Source organism: Equus asinus, chromosome 3 (genome assembly GCF_041296235.1).
Source record: "Equus asinus isolate D_3611 breed Donkey chromosome 3, EquAss-T2T_v2, whole genome shotgun sequence".
NCBI lineage: Eukaryota > Metazoa > Chordata > Mammalia > Perissodactyla > Equidae > Equus > Equus asinus.
Window position 1 is genome coordinate 94,828,249 of NC_091792.1, and position 27,893 is coordinate 94,856,141.

At 43.4% G+C, this 27,893-nt stretch overlaps 1 protein-coding gene across 13 annotated transcripts in view; it reads left to right on the top strand.

The window, feature by feature from the left end:
* WDFY3 (WD repeat and FYVE domain containing 3) overlaps window positions 1–22,247 on the top strand; it is a 251,234-nt gene extending 228,987 nt beyond the window's left edge. For all 13 annotated transcript variants that reach the window (XM_044766258.2, XM_044766252.2, XM_070505447.1 and 10 more), the window contains 10 exons: window positions 1,450–1,597; window positions 2,685–2,839; window positions 3,999–4,157; window positions 6,013–6,192; window positions 9,456–9,638; window positions 11,333–11,429; window positions 13,726–14,049; window positions 14,628–14,739; window positions 15,157–15,354; window positions 18,855–22,247. In XM_044766258.2, the coding sequence (XP_044622193.1) occupies window positions 1,450–1,597; window positions 2,685–2,839; window positions 3,999–4,157; window positions 6,013–6,192; window positions 9,456–9,638; window positions 11,333–11,429; window positions 13,726–14,049; window positions 14,628–14,739; window positions 15,157–15,354; window positions 18,855–18,978 (1,680 nt within the window). In that variant the 3' untranslated portion in view covers window positions 18,979–22,247. The remainder of the gene's footprint in view (window positions 1–1,449; window positions 1,598–2,684; window positions 2,840–3,998; window positions 4,158–6,012; window positions 6,193–9,455; window positions 9,639–11,332; window positions 11,430–13,725; window positions 14,050–14,627; window positions 14,740–15,156; window positions 15,355–18,854) is intronic.
* The last annotated feature ends 5,646 nt before the right edge of the window (window positions 22,248–27,893 follow it).

The window sequence follows — 27,893 nt, forward strand, 5'->3', positions numbered from 1 at the left end:
CCAACTAGGGTTCCAGGACTGACCGTTGGGAACACACGGAACAGTGGCGAGTCTTTGTACATGAAGAGTTGTGATGGACCGCAGGGCAATCTGTAACTGCGCCACTCATGGTGCTATCTGATCCCCCAGCGAAGGAACCGGGTTTCCCGTTAAAGCGAAATGCTTGTTGATAAACGCTGATCACAGCTCAAGAATCTTGGTTAAACTTTTCCTTTTTTCTGAGGGTTACAAGCACAGGAAGCATGTTTAATACTTTCTGGGAAATACATATTCCTAACCAAAACATCCAAACACCTGCACTGTTGCAGGATATTTTTGCACTTTTAAGTATAAGAGGCAAGCAGTTTGGAGATGGAGTTTGGATACTAACGTATTTCTAGAACCTTCCGGTGACTAATAGAGAGTACTTCCAAGTATAGCCATCCTAGAAAAATCTAAGTTTTCTGGTCACCACATCCACACTTCTTTTTATATACCCTAGCCTGGCACTGCGCTCTATCCTTAGAGCTTCATGTGAAAGCTCTTCAGTAAATATTCATTCATGAATGTGCTTTAAAGTATGTGGGTCTTTTTATACAACTTCAGAGTCTAGAAAATAACAGAACCCTGATCCTATGCCCCTGTGTGTAGATAAAATGGGAACAATATCTTTAAAGGTTTGGGAGTCTAAAATGTATATCTTCCTTGATACAAAAATTTTCTGTATTTTTTCTTCTAGAAATCCAGAATGTCAAATTTACAAAATGTGATGGTGTTATATTCACCTTAAACCTCATTTCATCTAAGGTTTTCCAAATATCTTCCTCAAATACCAGTTTTCCAACAGAAATGACTCTATGCTTATTTTGAAGATCTATAATATTTGAAAAATAGTCATCTTAACTGCACTTCAGTGCTTTTTAATCCTGTAGAAATACTGAACAGAGATGCCAAAGATTTTTTTTTCCTTTACAATATTGCAGGGTAGAAAGAAAGTGACAGTGTTCATACTTTCAGCAAATTAGTAGCACCTAAAAGACACCAAAATGATGTCTTGTAGAAAAAGGCCATGTTGAAGCCAGAAATAACCCAATTAGACAGAATGTCTGCCAGAATGGGATCAAGCCATGAAGAATTGGTTAGTTTTTAAACATCATTGGAAAATAATTGTCAGTCACCTGTAGTTTGAGTAAATTAATTGACTTTTGGAAAGTTGTCATGAAATCGGTGTAGTATAGAGCATGGTGATAACCCAGGCTTAGGATCACAGCCCTGGCCCTGTGTACTGAGGCATGGAGTCTCTGGCAACCTTCTGAGTCTCTTTGAATTTCTTTCCCCGGATATAAAATGCAATCATACAGTACCTAACAGTTGTGAAGCTTAAGAGAAATAAAAACATAGTACCTGGCATATAAAAGGGCTTAATTAACGTTATCTTTCATTATAAATTATCATCTTCTCTCATACCAGTTATTTAAAAAACCGCATCCACCAAAGCGAGTGAGGAGTCGACTGAACGGAGACAGTGCAGGAATCTCGAACCCACCGGGATCTACAAGTGACAAGATCTTTTTCCACCACCTGGACAACTTGAGGCCTTCTCTTACACCTGTAAAAGGTAAGGTGACAGGAAATAAACTTCTGCTTCATGATTCCATGGGGGTTTTTTAATAATCCTAGTTTAGCAAGAACAGATTTGCTTCTCAACAATAGTTGAGAAGTACTGTATTTATAATTTATAATAAGTAGTATAGCTTTCGTGATAAGTCATCAAATACTTCTTAGAAAGTCTCCTTTTTCTTTTCTGTTTTCTTTTTTGGCCTGTGGATTTTTCATCAGAAAGAACCAAACAGGTTTCTCGTCCCTGCTAAGATAGTGAAAACTCTAATATACAAAATCCTGTAGCCCAACTTTGTTACAGAAAGACTTCTGTCATCTTCACTTGTGCATGTTCTGCCAATTTAGAAATAGCAGTAAGAAGATTACATTTTTAGTATGCCAACAAAAAGCATCTTTTTTATCTAATGTTGTTATGAGTTATCTAAAAGGACTTTTTCAAGAGGATTTTTGTCTCTTAGAACGAAAAAGTGTTTTACAAAGTCTTGAAGTTGTCACTTAAACAAATCCAAGAATTGGAGTGTCCAAGTCTGGTTAGTTGAATTGGCTGCCAGCTCTCCGCTGTTTGGCCTCATTGCACAGACTGCCCTGTGTGAGCTCCAGTCCCTGCCCAGCGATGGTTCTGGAGCACCGGTGTGTCGGCAGAGCTCTGGGGCAGAGCAGGGAGTCCAGGCCTCTCACGGAATGTCATGGCCTGTTTTCAGGAAGTCCAAGGGCTAGCTTTAACTTGGGAGTTGCTGAACGCCTACATTGGTGGAAGGTCTGAGCCTGGCATTCTAGAGCGCATCCCAGATCACTCTGCAGTCCCAGCGATCAAGAAGCCAGGCTTGATTATAGGAGCCAAACCCAGGAGTGTCCCCAGACAGGAAGGCTGGAGGGAAGCTCTGCAGAACACCAGTCAGAGTTGACATCCACCTAGCAGGTCTTGTGGGAGACTCAAAAGCCAAGATCTAGGAGCATTTGGTCTTAATATAGGTGTCAGGATGCTAGATTTGTGTGCATTTTTGAGATTATTTTATTATCCCTGATGGCATAATGAAGTTCAGTTTCCCTGTCCCTATTCTAATGTGTTGATTTGCTTTTTATAGAACTCAAAGAGCCTGTGGGACAAATAGTGTGTACAGATAAAGGCATTCTTGCTGTAGAACAGAACAAGGTTCTCATCCCACCAACCTGGAACAAAACGTTTGCTTGGGGCTACGCAGACCTCAGCTGCCGGCTAGGAACCTATGAGTCAGACAAGGTTGGTATTGTTCCTTACTCACTCATTTCATCTCACTCTTTCATGGTCTGGATATCCTGCTTATTGGGGTGGGGAGAGCCCAGGCCAGGGCTTGTCAGCTGTTCCCTCACATCCTAAAGGAAGGGGGGGCTTCACTCTGTCAGGTCAGGATGAAGGAGCCAGTGGACAAGTCACTAGTTTTCTGCAGAGCAAGCCTCTTTGCAAAGTTGTGTACTAGGGGCTAGCAGTTTCCCTTCCACTCAGAGAATTCCTCCACTCGGTCCTAGCCAGCCAGGCAGTCAACATTTCCACCAACCAGAAGAGCCTCCTTTTGATGAGTCACCATCTGGCCCACTTGTCATTTCAGTACAGTCAGGCATTGCTTAATGACAGGGATACGTGCTGGGAAACTCGTCGTTAGGCGATTTCGTCATTGTGCGAACATCTTAGAGTGTACCTACACAGCCCTAGATGCTAGAGCCTGCTATACACCGAGGCCCTATGGTGCTGATCTTATGGGCCCGCCATCACATACATGATTCATACTTGACCGAAACATCATGTGGCACATGACAGTACTCTTAAATGGCTGACGGAAAACCTGTCACCCCATCCCCCAAGAAGTAGCGGCTACTAGTTTGAGTCCTGTAAGTCCCTCCTGGAAAGGCAGCATGTCATGATCCTTCAGTGCCCTGTGTTTGTCCTCGGACAGTCCCTCCTGAGTGCAAGGGAGTTACAGTCTACACAGGCCTGCGTGTTGGACTATGACATGGTTCTGTTTAGTTTACGTTCTCATTAAACAGCAACACTCGTGCTTTCCCTTTACATCTTACTGACTGCGGCAAATACATCCTTTTCCCAGATTATCCCCTTCATCTTACTTAGCATCGCACAATCTGAACATCATTTTCCTGGACTAGAGAAACTAGAGACCCCCATTATGAGCAAAGTCCTGTTTATTATGATTTTTAGCAGCAACTGTAGTTAGGAGGCTGTCGGGGGCGGTTCAGAGAAGAGCTTCAGTGGAAATGTTGCTAAATTGAAAGTGGCCCAGAATGCATGCAGGTGTTTGCCTGTGAGATGCCTGCACAGAGTTCTTCTTGGCTCAGTGTGCTCGCTGTGTCTCAGGCGTGTCTAGTACTTGAGGGCGTGTGTGTCTCACATCTGTTTTGTTTTACAGGCAGTGACTGTCTATGAGTGTTTGTCTGAGTGGGGCCAGATTCTCTGTGCAATCTGCCCCAACCCCAAGCTGATCATCACGGGTGGAACGAGCACAGTGGTGTGCGTGTGGGAGATGGGCACCTCGAAAGAAAAGGCTAAGACCCTCACTCTGAAACAGGTAACCGAGAGGGCAGGATATGGACGCAGTCACTCTCAGCTGCCCACACTCGAGAAACAGACGTAATGGACAAAGCCAAAAAGTAGATGTTCCTTTGCTAGAAATGGGTCTAAAATAAAAGGAAATGAAATGAGAAGATACTGTTTCTAGAAATGATCTAAGCTGGTCCTTTAAAATTGAAGCAAGCCGTCTTTGGGTAATATTTTTTAAATATATTTAAGTAATATAAATGTTTCTCAGAAATTATATGTAAATTGAATTTTTGTAAACCAAATTATATTTGCTATTAATTCATACTAATTTCTTCTCTGGGTGATTTTCATTCTACTGGATGACTAAATCTTTGATTCTTTTATTTTTCTCTTTCCTCTTGAGGAGACGGCAAACTTATGCATGTGTTCAGTAGAAAAAGTATTTGATCACATGTTAGATAATGACTCTATTATAAATTTTTACTTAAAGCAAGAATCTTTTTATAATTAAGCCATCATCTTTTAATATTTGATTCATGAGTGAATTTACCATAAAGTTTTTTTTAATGGAATATACATCTAAGTGTTTTTTATGATACAGATTTGAAAAGTAGTATCTACATAATGTCTGCATTTATTGAGCACCTCCTCTGTTCAGAGCACTCTGCTGGGGGCTTAAAAATGTCAAAGTCCAATCTTTACAATTCTATGAGGTAATTATTGACCCTATTTACGCCTGGAAACAGCACGGCTTGGAGAGGTTAAGCCACATGCCCAAGTCACACTTAGTGGTAAAGTCAAGATGTAAACTCAGTTGTCTGTGACTCCAAAGCTATTTTAAAGCCAAACTCAAACAAATAGTAGTGGCTTAGCTACCTATGGAAAGAATGGAAGCCCTTGTACTTATACCAACAACCGTCCATGTGGGCCAGAAACTTCTCTGGTTGCTGAGTCTCACGGTGGGCCACATAAAGAGATACAGTGTCCACAGATACAAGGTCGACAGAGTGGTTTGCTGACTCAAACTCTGCTGCTTACAATATTTTCAGTTTAGAAAATGGGCTTTGAAGCTAGTGTGCCAGTAACCCCTCAATAGAAAGCACTTCTTATTTAAAACAGCCTTCTGGGGTTTGCTAAGCATATGGTAAGTATGTCTGTATGACCAAAATTTTAAGCCAACTCATTATTTAAATAGCAAATACTCAGAAACTCCTAACAGTAATCTAAATCTTTTTCTTCAAAATACTTCCTTATTTTCCCACATTACCATTTCCTGGGGTTCTCTTCATATTCCAGCAGAAGAGGGAAGTTCTTATTCTGGTTTGAAGGAGGAGTCCCTCTTGGTCAGAGATGTCCAGATGTCTCCAGTTCAGTAACAGGAACTCAGCAGACACACCAGGACCACATTTTCCCTTTATCTTTCTAGGATCGCGTGCTGTAACCACGCAGTCCTCACACTCTGTGCATTTTTTTAAAAATCCATTCAGTTGTAGTTCAGAGTTGGTGGCGTGAAAGAATTGAATCAGAATTTTAATTCTGTACTTTGAGGGCCATGATCAAGACATCCCCAAGTAAAACTGGTCTGAAGAAACCCAGGCTGGGCCAGTTGCCATTCTCCCTTCCTTCTATGATACTGGCCCAAATCCAGGAAAGAGGTAACGTAAAAATGGCAATTAGACCTCCACAGTCCTCCAGACTTCTCTCTTCCCCTAGTGGGATGAGGTGAGGACAGTTGACAAGAGGAGAATGAACACTCTCCAGACACCACTGCTCGAGGCACTGGCTCCCCCAGCGTGCTCCTGTCATTTCCTCCAGGACCTTCTGGAGTCCCTTAAAGAGCACTGTGCCTGTGATCATCCTGGTTTTTTCCGTCTCTATTGTAGGCCTTACTTGGCCACACCGATACTGTTACCTGTGCCACAGCATCATTAGCCTATCACATAATCGTCAGCGGGTCCCGTGACCGAACGTGCATCATTTGGGACCTGAACAAACTATCGTTCCTAACCCAGCTCCGAGGCCATCGAGCTCCGGTTTCTGCTCTTTGTATCAATGAATTAACGGTAAGTAGTAAATTACCCACTTTGTTTATGTTTTGGAAAACAAGTAGCTCTGGCCAGTGTAAGTAAAAAATGACTAAGTGTTTTCTAAGGTTATAGATGCTCGTTTTATAAAAGCCACTATATTTTCCCTGATTTATGGTTTCCTTGATTTATGATTGATTTATTTGCAAAAGCAAATGGATATTAAAGTTTGTAATCTGGGGCTGGCCCCGTGGCCGAGTGGTTAAGTTCGCGCGCTGCGCTGCAGGCGGCCCAGTGTTTCGTTGGTTCGAATCCTGGGCGCGGACATGGCACTGCTCATCAAACCACGCTGAGGCAACGTCCCACATGCCGCAACTAGAAGGACCCACAACGAAGAATATACAACTATGTACCAGGGGGATTTGGGGAGAAAAAGGAAAAAATAAATAAATAAAATCTTTAAAAAAAAAAAAAAGTTTGTAATCCAGAAAGCGATTTTGTCTTAGAATCCATTCACTGCTGCATATACTTTAAAGAGCAAGGTTTGGTTCAAAACAAGACATTCTAGAATAGGCTTTTTTAAAACCAAGGAATTTGGAGGATTTGTTAAGAATGTTAAAATTGTGTTGAAATTTTTATGAAATATATTTAAATTATTTATTTCTTAAGTAAAGTGAAGAGAGTAATATTTGGGTACCCAAACAAGAGAAAAATTGTTATAGAACTATTTTCAAAACAGACTCCAAAGTTATCCAAGGATATTATCTCCTCTCAGAAATAAATATTTTATATACAGATAAATAAAATGAGTGAGAATAAAATAAATGTACTGGCCTAGGAGCCCACCATGTAGCCCAGGCCCTCCTGAGGTGGGGTGACAGGAGCACAGGTATGTTGCTAAGGTGTACTGGTGAGCAGAGGAAGCTAAGGGTGAAGTGTCAAAGACTGAGGCCTCTGTGTCCAAGGGACAAGTCATCATAGTCCTCATGTAGATGATGCCCACATATGCACGTCAGTCTTGCAAATCAGTCAGAACCCACCCAACCTCATCCCTGCTTAGCTTTACCGACCCATTCCCACCCTTTCCCTCAGCCCCACCCCAGATCATCCTGCACGACCCAGAGTGGTTCTGGCCACGTCGTATCATCACCTACACAGCCAGCTTTCCTTTTGAGGGACGCTGCATCTTTCATTTCTACCAGAAGATACCAAGTATTATGCTTTTAATCAAATGCCCTGTAGTCACTCAAAGGAAATAAAGAAGAAATTCAGTTCTAGTGAATGACGCTTAGAGTGTCTGCTACTAGTAAGAGTAATCAGAGTTGGCTGTGAGTGGGGAGAGTGCAGGGGTGAAAAAGTTGGATTAGTTTTTCATGGTATTTGAAAGGTTTAAGATGTTAGAACAGCACCTTGGATTGGTCCTGTAAACGTTTGTACCTGAGAGCTTTACGAAAATGTCAGTGCAACAGAGCCGCTCTGCCCTGGCGGTGTTGCTGTGGGCCAAATGCTTAATTGCACTGTTTGGAGCAGTTTGTTTTGGGGTTGTTCTTACGTTAAATACTGAGAATTTTATTTATAGTCAGCTGCTATTTGAGCGAGTGTACACCCACTGGATTGCAGTAGTTGCTGCAAACACTACAGAAGCGTTTGAGTTTTCTCTTTTAAGGTGCTTTCGTAATCTCTTAATAACTCATGAAAAGATTCCTATTTCTGTTACATTTTTGCAGCCAACATCACGTCTGCTTTACTTCAGTCTACAGTTTTGACTAAGCTACCTTGCAGCTGTCCTTTAATTCCGCTTCTCACTGCTCAGCCCTCAGAACCACAGGATTTGCTCTAATGACTCTAACTGAGGTGCCCTGGAGTAATTGAAGAAAGCTTGCGTAGTGCAGAGTGGAGCGGCTGCCTCTTGTCTCCTGCGGAGACTGAGGCCATTAATTAAAGCTCAGCTGCCGACACTCATTGTCAGAGGCGGTTCAGTGGCCAATACAGAGGTAGACACAGGAGTGCTTTGCTAAGTATTATTTTTGTTTGAGTTTTGGTTTGGTTCTTGCTGTCTTGGTAGAAGGACGGAGAGAACAGGAGCAGGACCCACACAGACAGTGGTTTGGGCAAATCCCCAGGCCTCCTCCCGCGGACCTCGTGCTTGCGTTGGTGCTGCTGTTCAGCTTCTGCTTTCCCTCTGTTCTTCATGACCATCTTCCGATTTCTGTAGGTCCTCCTGTGCCTGCTGGCTGCCCTGAAATTCACCGGGCATTTCTAAAGTCAGTCCCTAGCATCATGACAGTCAGGCTGTCCGAGGGATAAAAGAGCCTGCGTGGTATGGTGTATAAGCTTTGGGGCCAGAAAGAGCTGGGTTCAAATCTTTACTCTGTGATATGAGGCAAGTTACTTAAGCGCTTTGCACCTCACCGTCCTCTGCTCTAAAGCAGGGCTAGCAAGAGGTCACCTCACAAGGTGGTTATGAGGATGAAATGGAATGTCTGAAGTGCCCACCATAGTAACACACACAGTAGATGCTTCAGCAAGTGTGTTAATCCCTTTAACAGTGAACAGTGGTGGGTTGTATTCTTACTAGGTTGGATAGAGCACAACCAAGTAGAATTTGAGCAAAGGACTAGTTCTTTTCTGTCTCTGGAACTCATGAGAACCTGAGTTACAAGCTCAGGGAGTCTTAAGGTTTATTCGGTTTGCCAAGAAGTGACCTCTATACCAGTTTTCTTCTTTCTTTCCTCATTCCCCAATCCTAATTGTGAATGCAAATTTTAAAATAGAATACAGTGTTACCAAGATTTCATCTTTTCGTTTATCAGAGAAAGATCCAACTGTATCTGGACTGAAAGATTTCTCTTCTACCCTATGGTTTTGGTGATTGGACTCAGTTTGTAAAATTAAGTGGGATCTAAATGAAAGCTCTAAATAGACTTGTAAACAATGAAAGGAGGCAGAGCAGTTCGTCACCTCGTTAGGTCCAGGCAGCTTTGGCGTGGAATAAAACATTCCTCTGCAGTTTGCTGGGGCATAAGCCAAGAGCGTGGAAGGGCTCCTGCCCTTGTCTCTGCTGGAGGTGGGCCTTGGCCGCAGCACCCACTCAACCTTGAATCCTTGAAGAGGCCTCTGTTTAGGGTGTTTTGTTTAAGGCAGCAAGCACTGAACTCCAGGCTACCTCAGAAATTGCACAGTCACTAGTTGAAGGGCAGGAAGGTATTTTGAGAGCTAGGCCCAGGATTCAGTTTGCTTCTGAAACCAGAACATGGTATGAAGGGAGCAAGAGAGTGAAGAGTTTTCCTTTATCTTCTCAGGGAGACATTGTGTCCTGCGCAGGCACGTATATCCATGTGTGGAGCATCAATGGGAACCCTATCGTGAGTGTAAACACATTCACAGGTAGGAGCCAGCAGATTGTCTGCTGCTGCGTGTCGGAGATGAACGAGTGGGATACACAGAACGTCATAGTGACGGGACACTCGGATGGCGTGGTTCGGGTAAGTCAGCTGCGAGCAAAGCACATTAGGTCTCTGCTGCCCAAGCTTACCTGAGACTTGTGAAGCTGTCACAGTTGAAAGACATCTGAGCAGGTTACAGTATTGTTTAGCAAAGTCGCTCCAATGCAGACAAGCCTTGGCCACCGTGTTACTGGACAAGGAGAACATCAGGGACTCGGCTTCTTTTCTTCCCATGAAGTAGATCTGTTAGTGCCACTAGCCACTTGGCACCTTGACGCAAGATGGTGACTTAAACATGATTCCCACGTCGTGTTGGGATTGCTAAAAATGGAAATTGCCTAAGTGTTGGCTTTTCAGCCTGCCAAATGGCTTCTTAGGGAAAACAAGGACTGTCTCTTTTCTACAAAGATTTGCAGAGCTGGAAACAGCTTCCAGAGGCCTCAGGTTGTCCATTCCTTGTCTAGAATCCTAGATGATTTCACCTGAATCCTAGATAGTTTCTCTTTTTCTTATTTTTGTATGTGTTGGGCTTCTGCAGAAAATGGAATCCAGAGTATTTACTTTCGTAGTCGTTTCAAGCATTAGGGCAGTTTTCTCTCAGGAGATTTTTCTTTATGCCTGTTTTCTTTAGTTGTGCTCTTTGTGAAAGAAGAGAGCAGCTGATTGCTGCCCTCATAGTCACAGTCACAAGCTGAGCGCAGTGAGGCTGTCAGCCACCCCCACACCACACCCTGTGCCTCAGACAACTGGCACCCTCCAAAGTCTGCCGTCTCCAGAGCAGCGGTTTAGGTGACCCCATATGTGAGGCATTATGAAAAGGTCTATAGCCGGATGCATTTGGGGATCCTGTTTCCTGTATGCCTTCTTGGAGATCTGGAGTATATGTTAGCATATGCAAGGCTTCAGAGGTTTTCGTAGGAAACAAAAAAGTGTACGTAGTTGAACTGTATTTTTCAAACTTACTTGACCACAGTCCTTTTCCCTCCACTATGAAATACCCATTAACATCTTATGGAACACAGTTTGGGAAGCACTGTTTATGTGTAGTTTCAGGGAGGGGGAAATTCCTCCCTCTACCCTTCTTGAATACTTATGGCTAGACTAATAATAAAATTGACACAAGACTAGATTAACAGGAGAAAAACCAATTAGATACATATGTACGAGAGATCATTAAAAAATTACCCTCAGAGAATGAACAAAGAGACATTGTCTCTTTTTACACAAAGAGACAATAAATTTGTAAGGAACTGACAGGCCAAAGAAACTTAGGTTTGGGGTGTCATAAGTGAGAAATTTAAGCAGAGTTTAGGATTGAGGTAGTAAATTAGTAAAAGTAAGAAAGTTTGTTTACACAGGCTTCTCGGCCCTGAATCCCCCAGCTCTGGTGATGGGGATGTCTTTACCTCCTGGGGCAGGGAGGGTACCTTTCACATGGCTATTTATTTCCTGCTTTCATGGGGAACAGAGAGAGGAGGGTCAAAACTTTAAGTCAAAATAAGTAACTTTAATTCAAAATGATAAGTATGCCATTGTGGGATATTTTGAGGTATCCTGCCTTGGGCCCCAACAGTAGGCAATCCCCTGCCACATTTTTTCAAGATACAGGGAAATCTAATTATCCACAATGTTAGAAATTAACTTATTTGTTTAACCCCAAGAACCCATCTTCATCTAGTAACATGCAAATCATTTCCTTAATCTATTTAAGTGTTTTTTATTTTCATACTTAGTTTTGGAGAATGGAATTTTTGCAAGTTCCTGAAACACCAGCTCCTGAGCCTGTTGAAGTCCTAGAAATGCAGGAAGACTGTCCAGAAGCACAAATAGGTACCTGACACTTTCTAAAATGTTATTCAATAGTTTTCATATTTTTTTCCAAGTCATTATGGATAAACTTACATCAAACAATAAGGACAAGAGCCTGAGGTGGGGCACTGTTCTCAGAAGCATGTTAAGTAGCGGGGCAGGATGCAAAGGTTTCTCCAGTTCACTGGGCAATGCTCGCTGTGAGCTCTTGTGGTTGGCTTCCCCAATCTATATTATAGTTATTACTTCCTGGAGTATCAAAGGCTTAGGCTTTGAATTCTGAAAACACAAAGCATACCTGAAGGGCACAAGGTTGGACAAATCAGACAGCCCGTACCTCAGTCCCGCGGCTGTTCTGCCCATCACTTGGCCGGCTCAGTGTGGATGACAGGGCGGCATCAAGTTTGTAAACTGTCACAGAGGCAGGCGGAGTCCCCACCCTGGGCCTGTCAAGAAAGGCATTCATTCAAATCGAAGCCTGGTGATCTATACTCTATTATCTGTTATTTGTGAAGCACTTTAAAATTTTCCAGTGAAATATGGAGATACATGATTACTGTACAGAATGCTTGGAAACAATGCCAAAAACCCGGCTGAGATCTGCCTTGGGTTGCTCATCTCCAGAGAAGTTACCCACCTTTGAATTAGAACAGTTGGTGCAAGAGACCTCCTGGAAAGGAGCAGAGTTTTAAGTTTGGCCTTCAGATTGTTTCTCGATGGTTAATGTTTGTATACTGAGAATTCAGTGTGAGTTTTATGATATGAAAGCATTGCTAAGGGAAAAGGTTTATTAGAAGGGCACAAATCACTTCCTTTTGTAAGCTGAAAGCACTTTTTATTTCTTTGCCAGAAACAGAAATGATCTGACAGGCAGGGCATTTTAATGCTTGTATTACTTTAATACGTGTGAATTTCTACAAGGTCAATTGCAGCTTCAATAAAAAGGTCATCTGGGTGTTTGGAGACATAAAAATTCAGTTCAACTCAGTAAATATTTGAGGATTACCATATTGTATGTCAGACATGGGCTTAAGGGTCCATTGAGAAGTGGGTCACTTTCCCTTCCTTTAACAAAGCTGTTGAGTGAACAACAGTGGATGATGAGATGAATAATGAGGTAGAAGAAGGGGTCAGATTCAGAGAGGAGAGACATTTGTTTTTCTTCCTCCTCCTTGTATTGTAGACAGAGTTTGGCAGAAGTAGCAGGAAGGGGAGAGCAGCCCACAAGGAAGGCTTGACTCTGGGCAGCGTGGAAGTGGGGGACTGGAGGGCGGTTGCCTGGTGAAAGGGAAGACAAGCCAGTGGTTCACTGGAAATTAAAGCCTTTTTCCAGACTGCTTGTTTGAAGACCTTAAAGCTCATGATCATAAGCCATTGGGGTGAAAAAAATCCACTCAAATTAGTCAACTAGGCTACTAGTGTGAGTGAGTAGAAGGGAGGAAAATTATTTGTCTTACTAAAACAATGTGTGTGTGCAGTGGGCTGGTACTTGCACACTTGTTTTCCCAATTATATATATTTATTTCTCATAAATTTCCCCTTCAGTAGACTTTATTGCAAGGGAGTAGAGAGTCGAGGTGCAGAAAGGCAAAATAACAATGGAAAGAGGATAAATAACCGAAATCCTAAATTACAGCTTTCATCAGTAATTGATTCATCTATGTGGTCATTTATATTGACTGCTCTATGGAAGGCACTGAGCTTGGGGCCCCTTCTCGCAAGCTGACTACTGTCTTGTAGAAAGAATATCCACAACTAATAGGTCCGGGTGAGAATTTCAAATACACGAGAGGCATACCAGCGTTCCAGAAGAGAGAGAACTACTTTCTGCTGCAGGAACTGGGTAAGATTTTAGAGAAAGAAGTATTTAAGCTGTGTCTTGAAAGACAGGTAACGTCGGCACACACAGAGATTGGGAAGATGGGTCTAGGTAGGGCCAAAGGGATGTGCCGAATGAGCCATAAGGCAGAGCAGAGCTGCGTGGAGAACAGAGCTGGCACCGTCTAGCCAAACTGAGGGTAGGGAGTATGAGGCAGGTAGTGAGAAATTCGCAAAGGCAGATTTGGCCAGATTGTGAAAGAAGGAATGCCAAGCTAGGATTTTGGCCAAAGCAATCTATGAACTCAGAAATTCTAACCTTTTTTTGCTATATGTAATCCAGCCAAAAATTCTGGTAATTTTTTTCTTTTATTGTTATACTTAGCTTCAAATACTATGTTGATTGTGTCTTAACTGGTAGAGGAAAAGTTCCAGTGGGACAAAGCTGGGTCTAACATAATATGTGTGCGTTTTCTCATTCTCCCAATGCGTTACCCAGGGCAGGAAGCTCAGGACGAGGACAGCAGCGATTCAGAAGCGGATGAGCAGAGCCTCAGCCAGGACCCCAAGGACACGCCCAGTCAGCCCAGCAGCACCAGCCACAGGCCCCGGGCAGCCTCCTGCAGAGCAACAGCCACCTGGTGTAACGACAGTGGCTCCGATGACTCCAGGCGCTGGTCCGACCAGCTCAGTCTAGATGAGAAAGATGGCTTCATATTTGTGAACTATTCAGAGGGCCAGACCAGGGCCCATCTGCAGGTTCCCCTTAACCACCCCCACCCCAACCCCATGGAAGTGCGGCATTACAGCAGATTGAAGCCTGGTAACTTGAAGTCCGGGGTCTGTGCCTCGCTCCTGTGGGTGGTGTGGGGGTTGTGGGCTCTGGCTCTCCCTGCACCCCATCCCTGTGACCCGGGCCACACAGAGAAGGCCTCTTACCTTTCTTTTTGTGTAAAGTAGACTTAGAGGTTCTGTCCCACACTGAGGATTGCAATGTGTGGGGCCTTTCTTAAAGAAACCAAAAGCTTTCTTCATTCATCAATCATGAAAGCAAGTTAGTGATTACAGATACATGAATGAAAATGCACTCACAGGTAGCTTTGCCTGTGATAGATTTGGAGGCGAGGTCCTCAACAGGAGAAAATTGTATCTTCTTGCATTGAAGATTTCCCCTTCTCTGTGTTCGCCTTTGTGAATGAGGCGTTCTTCGACCTGGCCCATGATGAGGCTTCAGCTAGATGGCTTCCCCTTCAACCAAGGCAGCAGCTGCTGAGAACCAGAAAAGCTGCTGTAACTGTGTGTTGTGGAACCCGGACTTTTGAGAGCACTGTGTCAAGGAACACCTACCAAATGTTGGCCTCCCTCACTTTAGTCTGTCATGTCTTGACCTTCCCACTCCAGGGTACCGGTGGGAACGGCAGCTGGTGTTCAGGAGTAAGCTAACTATGCACACAGCCTTCGATCGGAGGGACAACGCACACCCAGCAGAGATCACCGCCCTGGGTGTCTCCAAGTAAGTGTCGGACCTTTTCTAGCTCCTCTTGCCAGCAGAGCCGTCTGCTTAGCCTAGGCCCACACTCCAGGCCAGACTTCAGGGAAAACAGACCCCATTTGCATTGTCATATGTGGCTTGAACAGACAAAGCAGAAGGAGAAAGCTGCCAGTGGGTAGATTTTCATTCCAAATTTTAAAAAAACAAAAAACTTTGCCTTCTCTGTTCTTCAAACAGGTGGCAAGGTTTGATCCAAAGACAGTTGAGATGGAAGTATAAATTTGGGCTCATTCTACTTTTGTCTCTTTATACACACAACCGCCACCCCAACACACACCCCCCTGAAGACTGGAGAGGCTCCGGAGTCCCAGAGAGCGCCTCCACGTGGGGCCTCGTGGAGGCCTGCCCTGAGGCGGCTTCCTGTTGTGTCTCCTGCAGGGATCACAGTAGGATCCTCGTTGGTGACAGTCGAGGCCGAGTTTTCAGCTGGTCTGTGAGTGACCAGCCAGGCCATTCTGCTGCTGACCACTGGGTGAAGGATGAAGGAGGCGACAGCTGTTCAGGCTGCTCGGTGAGGTTTTCTCTCACAGAAAGACGGCACCATTGCAGGAACTGCGGTCAGCTCTTCTGCCAGAAGTAAGATGACATCCACGCTTTCTGAGTTTCTGTGGGTTAAGCTCTAAGGATGTTAATTATGCCTCCTGAGCATAGGTTCTGGTTTTCCCCGGGGTCCCCACTACAGTCTGCTGTGTCAGTCTAAAGCAGTCCTCGCTTTCTCTTGGTTCTTTTTTATTACAATTGTGAATTATTTCTATCATATTGAAAAATACAGAAGTAATCATCACAATCACCTGGTCACCCAAGACTCAGAATGGGAAGGTGCTGATGTTTCATTACACTTGAATATAAGACGTTCTGGATTACTTTTAAGTCCTGACCAATCACACCGCCTGCCTCTCCATGTCATTATACTTGGAGTGCACGCGTCATGTCCATAAACAATACTATGTTATTGTTTTGTGTGTTTTCAGTTTTATATAAATAGAGCATACTGTCAGGACGTTCTGTAACTTACTTTTTTTCACTCAACATTGTTTTTGAAATCCATTTACTTAAATAACTATTATTCCAATATTTTAACTTTGACTACCGCCACATATCTTTTGTATGAATATATCAGAATTTATCTACTTCCCTTTTGATGGACTCAAGGGATTTTTTTCATTTTATCAGTACTGTAACCACTGCTCCAGTACACACCCTTACAGTTGCCCTCCTAACAGACGAGCTGGAGCGTCTCTGAGGAGGTACCTCAGAAGGCCATGGGTAGGGGGCTGGCCCCGTGGCTGAGTGGTTAAGTTTGCGCGCTGCGCTGCAGGTGGCCCAGTGTTTCGTTGGTTCGAATCCTGGGCGCGGACATGGCACTGCTCATCAAACCACGCTGAGGCAGCGTCCCACATGCCACAACTAGAAGGACCCACAACTAAGAATATACAACTATGTACCAGGGGGGCTTTGGGGAGAAAAAGGAAAAAAGTAAATAAAATATTTAAAGAAAAAAAAGAAGAAGAAGAAGGGGAGGGGTAGGTGGGAGACATGCCCTTTGAGCTTACCTAGGTATTGCCAAATGCTCTCCAAACAGTAGTGCTAATTTACCTCCGCAGGAGAGGCGAGTTCTCCAAATTCTTGTTCACACTTGCAGTTGCCAAGCCTTTCTCTTTGCCAAGCTGATAGCCAGTAGTGCTTTGTTGTTTTCACTTGCAGTGCTAGTGAGCTTGAACATCTTTTCATATGCTTATTGGCCATCTGAGTGTCCTCTTGGGTAATCTGGCCCATTTTCCTTTTGGGTTGGCTTGTCTTTTCTCTCCCCTCCTTGATGCGGCCTTCTTGTACTCTGGGTGCTAATCCTTTGGCTTTATACATCTTACAGATAGTTTCTGTGGCTCGTGTTTTGACTTTATATATGTTCCTTCCACCAAACAAGTTTTTAATTTTGATGTAGTTACATTTATTACTTTTTATGATTTTTGCTTTTGGTTTGTTCAGAAATCTTTCCCTGTGCTGAGATCATAAAAATAGCCTTGTTTATTTTTTTTTTTTAAGTTTCAAAGTTGTTTTTCCTGTTTAGGTCTTTAGGTCCAAATCCATTTTGAATTTATGTAGGGGTTTAACATGGGATGAGGTTCTTTTTTATTTCTCCTGTATGAAAAATCACTTGTCCCATCACCATTGATTTGGGTGCCATCTCTGTCACACACTGGGGTCCCATGCATGCGTGGACAGCCGTTACTCTCCACAGCAGACACAGGAAAGATCCCGTGGGCAGCACTCTCTAATGCTTATGTTGCCTTACCATAGAGATGATCTCACAGAAAACGCAAATTGTATCATTGTTTTGGGGCCAGTTACTGAGCTTTTGAGGGCACTGACTTATTGGAAAGGGTGTGGTCTTTGGGTTCACGCTGACCAGATGCTCACTGGGTTACTGCCCATTGTGTCACCCCAGGCAAGTTACTGGCTCTCTCTGAGGTTCATTTTCTTCATTTGTAAAGTGTAGATAATTAGACCTCTCCTCATAGAGGTGGTGAGAGAATTAAATGAAATCATGTATATGAGTTTTGTAGATAGCGCAAAATGCAGCATCTGGCAATATAGGTGTTCATTAAAAGGTGGTATTATTACAAATTTTTTTCCAGATTAATGTCTTAAACTTTTTTTCCTGGAAAGGCTGATTTGAGATGAGGTAGCCAGGATGTCGCTATCAGCTGTTCCCAATGGGAATTTCTGTGAGGTTGGCAGAAGAGTTTCTGTGCTTTGAGAAGCCCACTCCATGAAACCTAGTACTCTAGTAATTTGAGAGTCGACACCCTTGTATGTATGCTGCTACACATCTGTTCTTTGTAGTGCTTAATTTTCCAAATATTGTTTAAATTTGTTTAAATTATCCATTGCTATCAAATGTTGGCTGGAGGCTCTGTTTCGAAAGCCAACCAAACACTGATTGATTATGATAGAGCAGACACAGAAGGAAGAGCTGTCCAGGAGGGCAGAGGCCTGCCCGTGCTCTGCGTGCCCTTCAGTTGCTGAGTGCTTGTCAGCACTCCTGAGCATCTCTTCAAAGTCCAAGAACAGGCCTTTAACCCCTTACTCTGGTAGTACTTCATTTATTCTCTGGACGCTTTTACTGTTAGATTAATGGAGGAAATAGAATTCTCTGTTTCAGTCTTGTGGAAAGCCAAACTTAAAGTGATTAAATGCCACATGTAAGATCATGCCCTGCTTTACTCCAGGAATAGGAATACTTCGTAAGGAATTTGAACATCTCTTAAGTATAGTCTCCTTCAAGGAATTCTATCAAGATAAACAGAAAACGAGAACATTTGGACCAGAGAGAAAAACCAAGCTGCCCATTTAAGAAATGACTAAGGAGTGGATCAAACGAGGTGTTTAAAAGCCCAAAGGACTTGATAGTAACCAAGTGTCTTTTAAAATGGGTAGTAAGTCTTCTCCTGCCAAGAGAAGAAAGTGAAGCTCAAGTAAAGACACTGGCATACCTCCCAGGTTTCTAGGGCATGAGAACCAGTCCTGCACAGGGACAGTGACCTCACGGCTGGTCAGACCCCTGGCTTCATCCTATAGGAGAATCTTAACTTTTTTGTTTCCTTCCTCTCCCCCCACCAACCCAAGCCCCAGGACACAGTTGGGTACAGTTGTAAATTCTTCTGGTTCTTCTATGTGAGCCACTGCCACGGCATGGCTACTGACAGACGAGTGTGTGGTTCCAGGCCCGGGAACTGAACTCAGGCCACTGAAGTGGAGTACACAGAACTTTAACACTAGGCCATCATGGCTAGCTCAACTTTTTTTTTTTTTTTTAAATTCAGTCAAAAAAGAGCTTGCGTTGGTTTAATATTACATTTCTTTGTAGCCTGAAACAAATAGTATAGCATTCCTTGTGGTCTTGGGTCAACCACATGACACAAACCATGACACAAAAGGTCTTTGGCATTCTTTGGCATGATACGGTCTCGGGCAGTGTACTGCAGCCTTTCCATTCGATTTGTAAATTAGTGTTTCTCAGCCCAATGGTCAGACGTGGAGATGACCTTTAACTACTTGATTTTGCTTTCCTTTAGGTGCAGTCGATTTCAATCAGAAATCAAACGCTTGAAAATCTCATCCCCAGTGCGTGTTTGTCAGAACTGTTATTACAACTTACAGCACGAGAGGGGTTCAGAAGATGGGCCTCGAAATTGTTGAAGATGCAGCAAGTCGATTGGAGACCACGGTCTGTAGACCCCCTTCCTGATTCCCCGTCACAGCTCGCACCTCGGAAGGCATCGAAACAGTCTCCGTTTACACATCTCTTCATGCCATGTGTTTGAAGTATTGAATTCAAAGGGATCATTGAATAAACGGGTGTAGAGTGCAGTAATGGGGCGGACGCTATTCAGGTGAACAGCACAAGAAGACTATGAGGTGGTTCCTAGGAGCAACATTTTCAATATCCAGTTCTCCCTGTTCACAACAGCTGTCTCCAAGAGAAAATCCTCACTGTTGACTGTCTTTTCTCATGTCGCATTTTTGTAGAGCTACTCATCCTTATTTGGAAAAACCAACAACAACAAAAAAAGGCTTTTAGAAAATGGTTGTAAATCTATCTTCTTTGCAAGTAACTGTGTATATTGTAAATAGGTATAAAGGCCTTTTTTCTAAATAAGGACTTAACTGCCTGTAACATGAGACTTCAAACTAAACGACTAACTCAATGAACGACTTATGGTTTGTCTGACGTCTCTCACCAATTAATTATAAATATGTTTTTTTAAATCCTCAAAGACATTATCTGTGGTCTTTTTTTTCCCCCCTTTCAAAGCCAGCCTGTGAGCCCGATGTCCTTTCTTTCAAGTTGCCCACAGTATCTCCACTTAAACTAGGCTAGTAACCAAAATAACATGGACCTTCTTTAGGAAACAGTGTGGGAGAATAAGAGTCGGGCTGTAAGATGCCCTGGAAATGTTTGGGCGTCTTGCACCTGGCTACGCACCACCTCAGTGTTGTTCTTCTGTCATGAGGCCCCTGTAAACGTCTGTGTGGACTGCCGTTTGGTCGTAGCTCACCTTCTTAGCATTGACAGCGGTGGTCAGGTGATGGATGCAATGCAGGAACCAGCCCTGCCTCAACTAATGGGAATGTATTTGCATGTAACCCAAATTAGCTTCTCTTGCATAGAACAGAGTAAGCATATGTCCTTGGTGACACTAATGTTCTACCGTAGCTTATTTTCAAAAAAGGGGAAAAAAGGAAAAAATTGTACAGAATTAACATATAAACCTTGTTGTAAAACTGGATCATGTCAGAACTGCTTATAATTAACCTTTACCATTTAATGCCATCTACCTGAAAACAGTGAGATTTATACTGTATCAATGTCTATTTTTTTGTTTTTGCTATGAATATAATTACAGTATTTTAATATTTAGTTATTTAATTTGTTCTACTAGTTGGATACAGAACACACAAATCCAGGGAGACTAAAGCTGGTGGGGGCTAAGAGATAAGTTTAGTTTACAGAAAAAAAGGCTTTGGTGGTGGGATTTTTTTAAATGTGTGTTGTGTACATATATAAATATATATATAAAACAAATGAAACAATTAATCTAGATTTTAACATTTTCAGATATTTAGTGATAATATTATGAACAATTCTAAAAGCCCTGTGATTTGAAAAATGTAGAATCATTTATGGCCCAAGAAAGGAAGGACAGGCCTTCACGCCATCGTGGAGGCATCTCACAAAGGACAGTGGCTTCGGCTTTCCCGACTCTTCATCTTTAGGCCCTGGTGACAGGCACACTTATGCACTAAAATGCACATATATGCACATGCGTTCAAAAATAGGCATTGGTACAATAGTAACCTTGTACCTAATGGGCTGAAACCAGCTTAAGAACAGATTGGTTCTTCCTGATAACTAGGTCTCCAAGAGAAAATATAAAGGCTGCTTTTAGTGCCTTATGCTTACTAAATTGACACCTTTATTTACCTAGGTGTGAGCCTACAGTCTATTTATGATTACCTATCAAAATTGATTAAAACACTTCCATTTCTAAAAGTTCAAATATACTTGTTAATAAAAGGATTATTGGCATTAATACTTTAACTTGAAGAAAAGTTGTGTTCTGTTTTCCTTTCTGTGTCTCACTCCTCCCCACGCTCCCCTCCCCCCCCCGCCCCACCCATCTTCCTTCAGTCTGATAAATAATGCTGGATGTTCACCAGCTGCAGGAATTGTGCTGTCCCATAACCACGGGCTCTGCCCCCGTCCGGCCCTATCGATGAGTTGTAGCAGTGTTATTCTACACTTTTTTAAAGAAGCATCCTCCTCTTGTCCATGAACCATGTTCACCCCAAACCCAGTGGCAGAGGTGTTCTTTAAAGACTTGAATATATGAATGTGTGTATGTAGTTAAAGGTTATTCCTCTATGTAATATGAAGTTATATGGGATGAACACTTTTAAACTTTCCGACACAACTTCCATAACTAGAAGGTGGAAACCAAAACCCTCATGATAGTATTTCCTCTGGCAGCTGGTGCTGTGGGCAACTGTTTTGTTCAGTGGGGTTTCTTTTCTTTTTGCTTCTAATGCAGAAATCATGAATCACTCACACATACAAGTGCACTCACATACATAAACTAATTGTTTCTCTGGATGTCTTTCCGTGTTCCATGGGTATTTGTTTACTGACATATCTTAGCGTGTACATCCACCTTTCTGTGGTCTCTATTCTTTCTCTGAGAGTACCTCCCAGGGCTCCCGCCTGATCTTTGTAGTTCGTTTGTTCATCCATCCATCCATCCCTCCCTCCCTCCATCCCTTCATTCATCCATGTGTCCTAACATTCATGTGTCGTGTGCAGCTGTCATGTCATGCCTCCGCAGAGAATAGCTGCCTGTAGCAGCCCATCCATCTGGACAATAGCAAAACCCTCTAGATAAGTTATTTTGCACTTTCTTATGTATAAAGTTGGTAGAAACTTATTTTTGCTTTGTATCATTTAAATACATTTTGTTTTGGTAAATGAACTGTGTATAAAATATTTATGCCGTTAAAACTGTTTTTAGAAAGTATTTTTAATTTCAGCAAGTTTGGTTACTTGTTGCATGACTATTAACACAGCTGACTTTTTGTGTCAGTGCAATGTATATTTTTTTGTCCTGTTATTAACTTGTAAGCCCTAGTAATGGCCAATTATTTGTACAGCAACAGAAGTAAATTGAAGATACTGGCTAAGACTGGACTGATTGTGGACTTTTGTACTATATTGCAGAATCTAATATCTGTTCTTTGGTGGTTATGTAAAAGGCCTGAAGAATTACTATCTAGTGTGCAATCTGTGATAACTGAATGTTCATTGTATATCTGTCTCTGATGCAAAAAGGTAGAGTAACACAATTACAATACATGATTAAATGCACTAGTCCAGGTACTTTTTTTTTTCATTTCAAATAAATACCTACTATTTACCACTCCCCCCAAAAAAGTTGTTTTTAAGCCAGTTCTTCAGGGAAGGAAAAACAAAACTAAACTGAGATCTAGTAATTCCCCAAACTTTGTGTAGTTCTTTTCTAGCTGTGACTGTAGCTTTCAGAAGCGCCTGCTTACGTTCTCTGCTTGCAGAGATGTTGGCTGTTGGGCTCAGGTTCAAATTCTAGTTTGATCCATCTGTAAAAACCAGGCTTTGTGCATTCTGAGCTTCCCAGTTATGCTGGATTCCAGAGGCTGGGGAGAATGTGCAGACGGCCACAGCGAGAGGCGGATGACTTCTCGGAGACACGGCCCTCAACAGACTCATGGGAAAGACCTCATGGCGTGGTTTCGGCTCTTTTTTCCCGAGCCTTATTTTCTATCCATCGTATTGTGAAAAGTACGCACAGTAAGTCATCTCTCTCTCTCTCTCCTACCCGTCGCGTATTCACATCAGGACTGTTCTGGTGTCCCGCCCCTTGCCTGGAAGTACAGCACCCACTGTCATTAGCTAGTCTTCCCATTTCAGTCTTTGAGAGTGATAGAACTCATAAATCCGTTTTTATTGTTACTAGTTTATTTGGTTTTAAAATTGCCTTCCCGGTAAAGAAGAACATAGAAAACACTTTTTAAGTTTATTTAGGTTGCTTTAGAAAGTTGACTTTCCCTCTTTCTAAAGATGCTAACAAAAATCCCAGTCCATTTTAAGCTTGAACAGCAGAGCCCCAAATTGGAAGATTGTGTTTATTACGAATTTCACCTCAGTGCAACTCCACTGTAGAGGCAGAAGATAGAGGAATGCCAAGAACTTCTAAGACAGTAGCTGTTTCTTCAAAAATAAAATGTCAGTGGCAAGAGAGAAACCCTAGGGCGCTTCCCATTTCTTTAATGCAGTACTACTCAGTTCCAGTGACCTGGAGATGAGGGGCAGTCAAGGAAGTGCGTTGCAGAATTCTCAACTGCAGAAATTCTTTCGGGGTTTAAAGGACAAACATGCAAATAATTTTCAAAGTCCCTTTTCTGCCATTTGCTTCTCCAACAGGATTTCCTCTTCACTGCTCGTTTTGGCCCATCTGAAGCATCAAAGAGGAAGCGGTCCCATGGGATTGGTCCAGCGTTGGCTTAGTCTTTTTGCTTTATATCAATAGCCTCATTTACCCCCACCCATTGCAAAGCTCTTTTTCGTTTATTGTTCCTTTTGACTTTTGCTAGGAATGGCCCCAAGCCAAGCGCACACACTCAGCGGTACCGTGGTATTTGGAGAGCCCTGGAATAGGAATTCAGAGACAGGCTGCGGCCCTTGTTCCAGCGCGCTCCGTGCCTCACGTCTCCCTTGCCAGGAGCTGCCTGCGAGCACGCAAGAGGCCTGAGAGCGCTGCTGCAGCTTTTTGGTCTTGGCACCTTCTGATCCTTAAAAACTATCAAGGACCCCACACCACTTTTGTTCACGTGGTGTGCATCTACCAGTAGTCATTGTCTTAGAAATCAAAACTGAGATTTAAAATATATATATTCATTTAAAAATAATGATAAAACCATGATATATTAACATCAATTACATATTTCTAGGAAAAAAATTTGCAAACCAGAAAAAATTTAGAGAGTGGTATTGTTTTACAGTTTGGCAAATCTCTTTAATGTCTGGCTTAATTGAACACAGGTGGATTGTCGTGTCTGCTCCTACATTCAGTCTTTTGCCATACTTCGTCTGGGTTGAAGCATACAAGGAAAATCCAGCCTCACACAGGTATGTGGTTGGAAAAGGCGGAAATATTTTAATAGCCTATTCAGATCATTCTTTCTTTTTTTTTTTTTTTTTTTTGAGGAAGATTAGCCCGGAGCTAACTACTGTCAATCCTCCTCTTTTTGCTGAGGAAGCCTGGCTCTGAGCTAACATCCGTGCCCATCTTCCTCTACTTTATATGTGGGACGCCTACCACAGCATGGCTTGCCAAGCAGTGCCATGTTCACACCCAGGATCCGAACCGGCAAACTCCAGGCTGCCAAGAAGCAAAATGTGCGAACTTAACCACTGCGCCACCGGGCGGGCCCCTCAGATCATTATTTCTTAAAGATAATAGTTTAAGTTTCTTAAAGATTGGTTACTATATGACATCTGAAACTACATCAATAAACTTCTCCTACTCTATTACCTTAAAATCCATTGGTTTATCTTGCACTTTGAGTATATCTTTCTCCCACACTCATTTTATAGCCTGCATTGGTCATTTAGGAAATACTGCTACTACTGTAATGAGTGTAGATCTGCCAAGTGTTGATGTATTTCATTATATAAAATATCAATAAAAATCACATCATATATAATATCAAAATATCATCAGCAGGGGCCGGCCCTGTTGCATAGTGGTTAAGTTCAGCGTGCTCCACTTCGGTAGCCCAGGTTCACAGGGTCAGATCCCGAGCAGGGACCAGCTCCACTCATCAGCCATGCTGTGGCAGTGACCCACATACAAAATAGAGGAAGACTGGCACAGATGTTAGCTCAGGGTGAATCTTCCTCAGCAAAAGAAAAAAATATCACCAGAGATCTCAGGACATTCTAAGTCAGACTCACAGTGGTGAATACAAGTTTTCCAAAATTAGACTTTTTGCTTAAGACCTAAAATTTTATTATTGGCAATAAATACTCTTTTCTTTTAAGTGACAAGCTCTCTTTGTTAATTTCCAGAACACTTGTGCCAAAGAACCATAGTTTGTCAGTTGTTCTTTCAAATAAAAATGGTGTGCCATGAGGACAGCAGCCAGTTCAACCCACAACGCAACTGCACAAGTGCTTTTCTTTGAGACAAACATTGTACTTCAGGATGGGAGTGCCTTATGGGTCCTTCTCGTTTTGTGTCACACTACTTAGGGTTCAAGATTTAGTAAAAGTAGTCATTTTTACTGCTCTGTTCTTCAGTGCTTGGCGATGAAGACTATCCTTACTACCAGCAGTGTGGGACCACTGGCCTGATTGTGCTTAGATCCCAGCAGTTCTGCTCACCGTTGCTCCTGCACCTCAGTTCAAATCAATTATCAGTGCAGTGAAAAAAGCAAATAGCGTTTTAGTATTATTGTGAAAATAGTCTTCACCTTGCAGACCCCATGCAAGGATCTCAAGACTCCCAGGGGCCTGTGAACCAGACTTTGAGAAGTGCTGGTCCAAGGAGAAGATGCTGAGACACTACCTACACTGTAAAGCAGCATGTGCACGATCTTACTCGGAACAGTGTTCCTAATCGCAGGCCCGGGGCTCCCATGGGAGCCGGCCCGGTGGCCCAGTGGTTAAAGTTCCACCCTCCACTTCGGAGGCCCAGATTTGCAATTTCCATCCCAGATGTGGACCTACTCTACTCATCGGCCAGGCTGTGGTGGCATCCCACGTACAAGATAGAGGAAGATTGGCACAGATGTTAGTGCAGGGACAATCTTCCTCAAGCAAAAAGAGGAGAATTGGCAGTGGATGTTAGCTCAGGGTGAATCTTTCTCAGCAAAAACAAAAAACCTGCCAAGTGCAAATAGCCACACCCAGCTGTGGGTATACCGCCTCCACAGCTCGGGGCAAGAGCGCATCTTTGAAGTGCTGGGTTTCTAATAAGGTCTGTTTTCAGTCACCTTCTTCTAGTCAAGACTCTAAAATTGTGACAATGTAAAAAAACTGTTAATAGTAGTCTTTTCATATAAGGTACAGGCGTACCTAGTGTAATACCCAGGTCAGGAGCATGGCGGCTGAGTCAGTCGGGTTGAAGTTCCCATCCCACCGCTTCCCGCGTGGTATCGCCAACCTCCCCCGGAGCTGAGTTTCCTCCTGTGTAAATTTTGTGTCATGATGCCTCCCCCCGGAGAAGAATTGTAAGGACTAAATCGGGCAATATGTGTAGGACGTGTAGTGCTTGACAAGTATTTGTAGTGTTAATCTGGAAGTATGAACGTGAAAGCAACGATGACGTTTACGAAGCCTAAATAAAGCCACTGGCAGGGAGTTCACCCTCAGTGAGACGCACAGCAGGCGGAATGGGAGTGTGGGAAGAGCCCTGGGCGGTCATCCTGCCCAAAGCCTGTAACACACGAGGGACGGGACTCCGAGGACTCAGAGGTGTTCACCGTCCCCAGAGCCAGTGCTGCCTGGGTCTCCTTCTCAGCTCCAGCCCTAACCCTCCCAACTCCCCGGCCAGTGCTCTTTACCAACAGCTCCCAGTTTACATTTTCCTTTTATTTCTTTGGTGACTGCAATGAAAGTGTACGTAGGATGTCATTTCTGTACCATCTATGCATAATCGTGCCCTGCTTCATCAAGACGATAGAGCATACGAACTTCACCCTCGGCCTTCAGCTATCACACTTCCTGCTCAACAAAGGCAAAGCAAAGCTGCAAGCTGCAATCCAGAGCAGAGGGCGGCGGCGGTGTTGCTTAAAGACAAACAGCTCGTTTATGATCGTGCCCTCAAGCGCTACTGCAGATTTCAAACAAAAGCTGTGCCCTAAAAACTATTTCTGTTCCTAAAAGGAAGCCGCCCCTTTGCAACCTGAAGAGAGTGGAATAAACCACGGAGTGAAGCTCAACCTACGGCGTCTTGGGCTGTGAACTTAAGGATCATTACAGTCTGGCTCTGTGGGTGATTCTGCCAAGAGGGAGAAAGAATTCTGCCAGGGCCATGTCATCAGGTGTGCTCGTGGTGCCGGGTGGAACCCAGCCATGCAGATTTATTTCTCTTCTCCTAAGGTAGCAATTTCTGTGTCCATGCTGATACATATTCCACTGGGCTTTAAGAGTAATACAAAAATGATGTAACTACCCTCTTCAAGAAGTTTCTGCCCTGTACCCGAGAGGCTTGCCCTCCTGTGAGTATCTGCAGTTCACCTTTCAGCAGGTCAATCTATTTCGCGTTGTTTCTAATCCAGCCAGGCTGACTGTCTCTTCACAGTTCACTTTCTTAGCTCTGCAGTCTTCGTTTTCACAGCATTCTGTTATTTCATCATCTTCTTTGATCGTTTATTGAATTCATATTCTTACTAAGTTCTATAATACAAAGGCTTCCCAGAAAATTCTCTCCTATTCAGAGACTGGGTTCTTGGTCTTTTGCAAATATTGTCCTGCCCTCTTGCCTGCCTGCCTGCCTTTGTTGTGTATAGTGTGACACCGTTGATTTCATCGTGCTCCTCTTAGATGGGGACACTCCTGCCCGGACTTGGTATCTGCTGAGATATGGTGCGAGTGGACGCTCCTCTGCCCTCTTCCCAGCCTTGCTTTGAGGACCAGCTCTGGTGATTTTGCACTTCTGCCTTTGCCTGCCAGTCGATTCTCAACTCGGCAGCAACAGTGAGCTGCTAAAACATGGATCCCGCCTGGCCCTGCATGGCTCCTCGCCTCCTTCCCCCTCCCTCACTATGCTTCTGCGTGCAGGTCAGGCCCACCCTGGGGCAGGGCCTTCACCCTGATGAACCTTGACCTGTGACCATCCTAACCACGGGCCTCCTCTGCCTCCCTCACCTGCTGTGGTCATTTCACAAACGTCACCTTCCAAGGGAGGCCTTCCGTGACTCCCGTGCGGCACTGACAATTGCTGTTCCCTGCCGCTGACTCGCCCATGATCTCCCTTCTCTGCTTTGTTCTTCCCTGCGGCATCTATCGCTCTGACATCCCA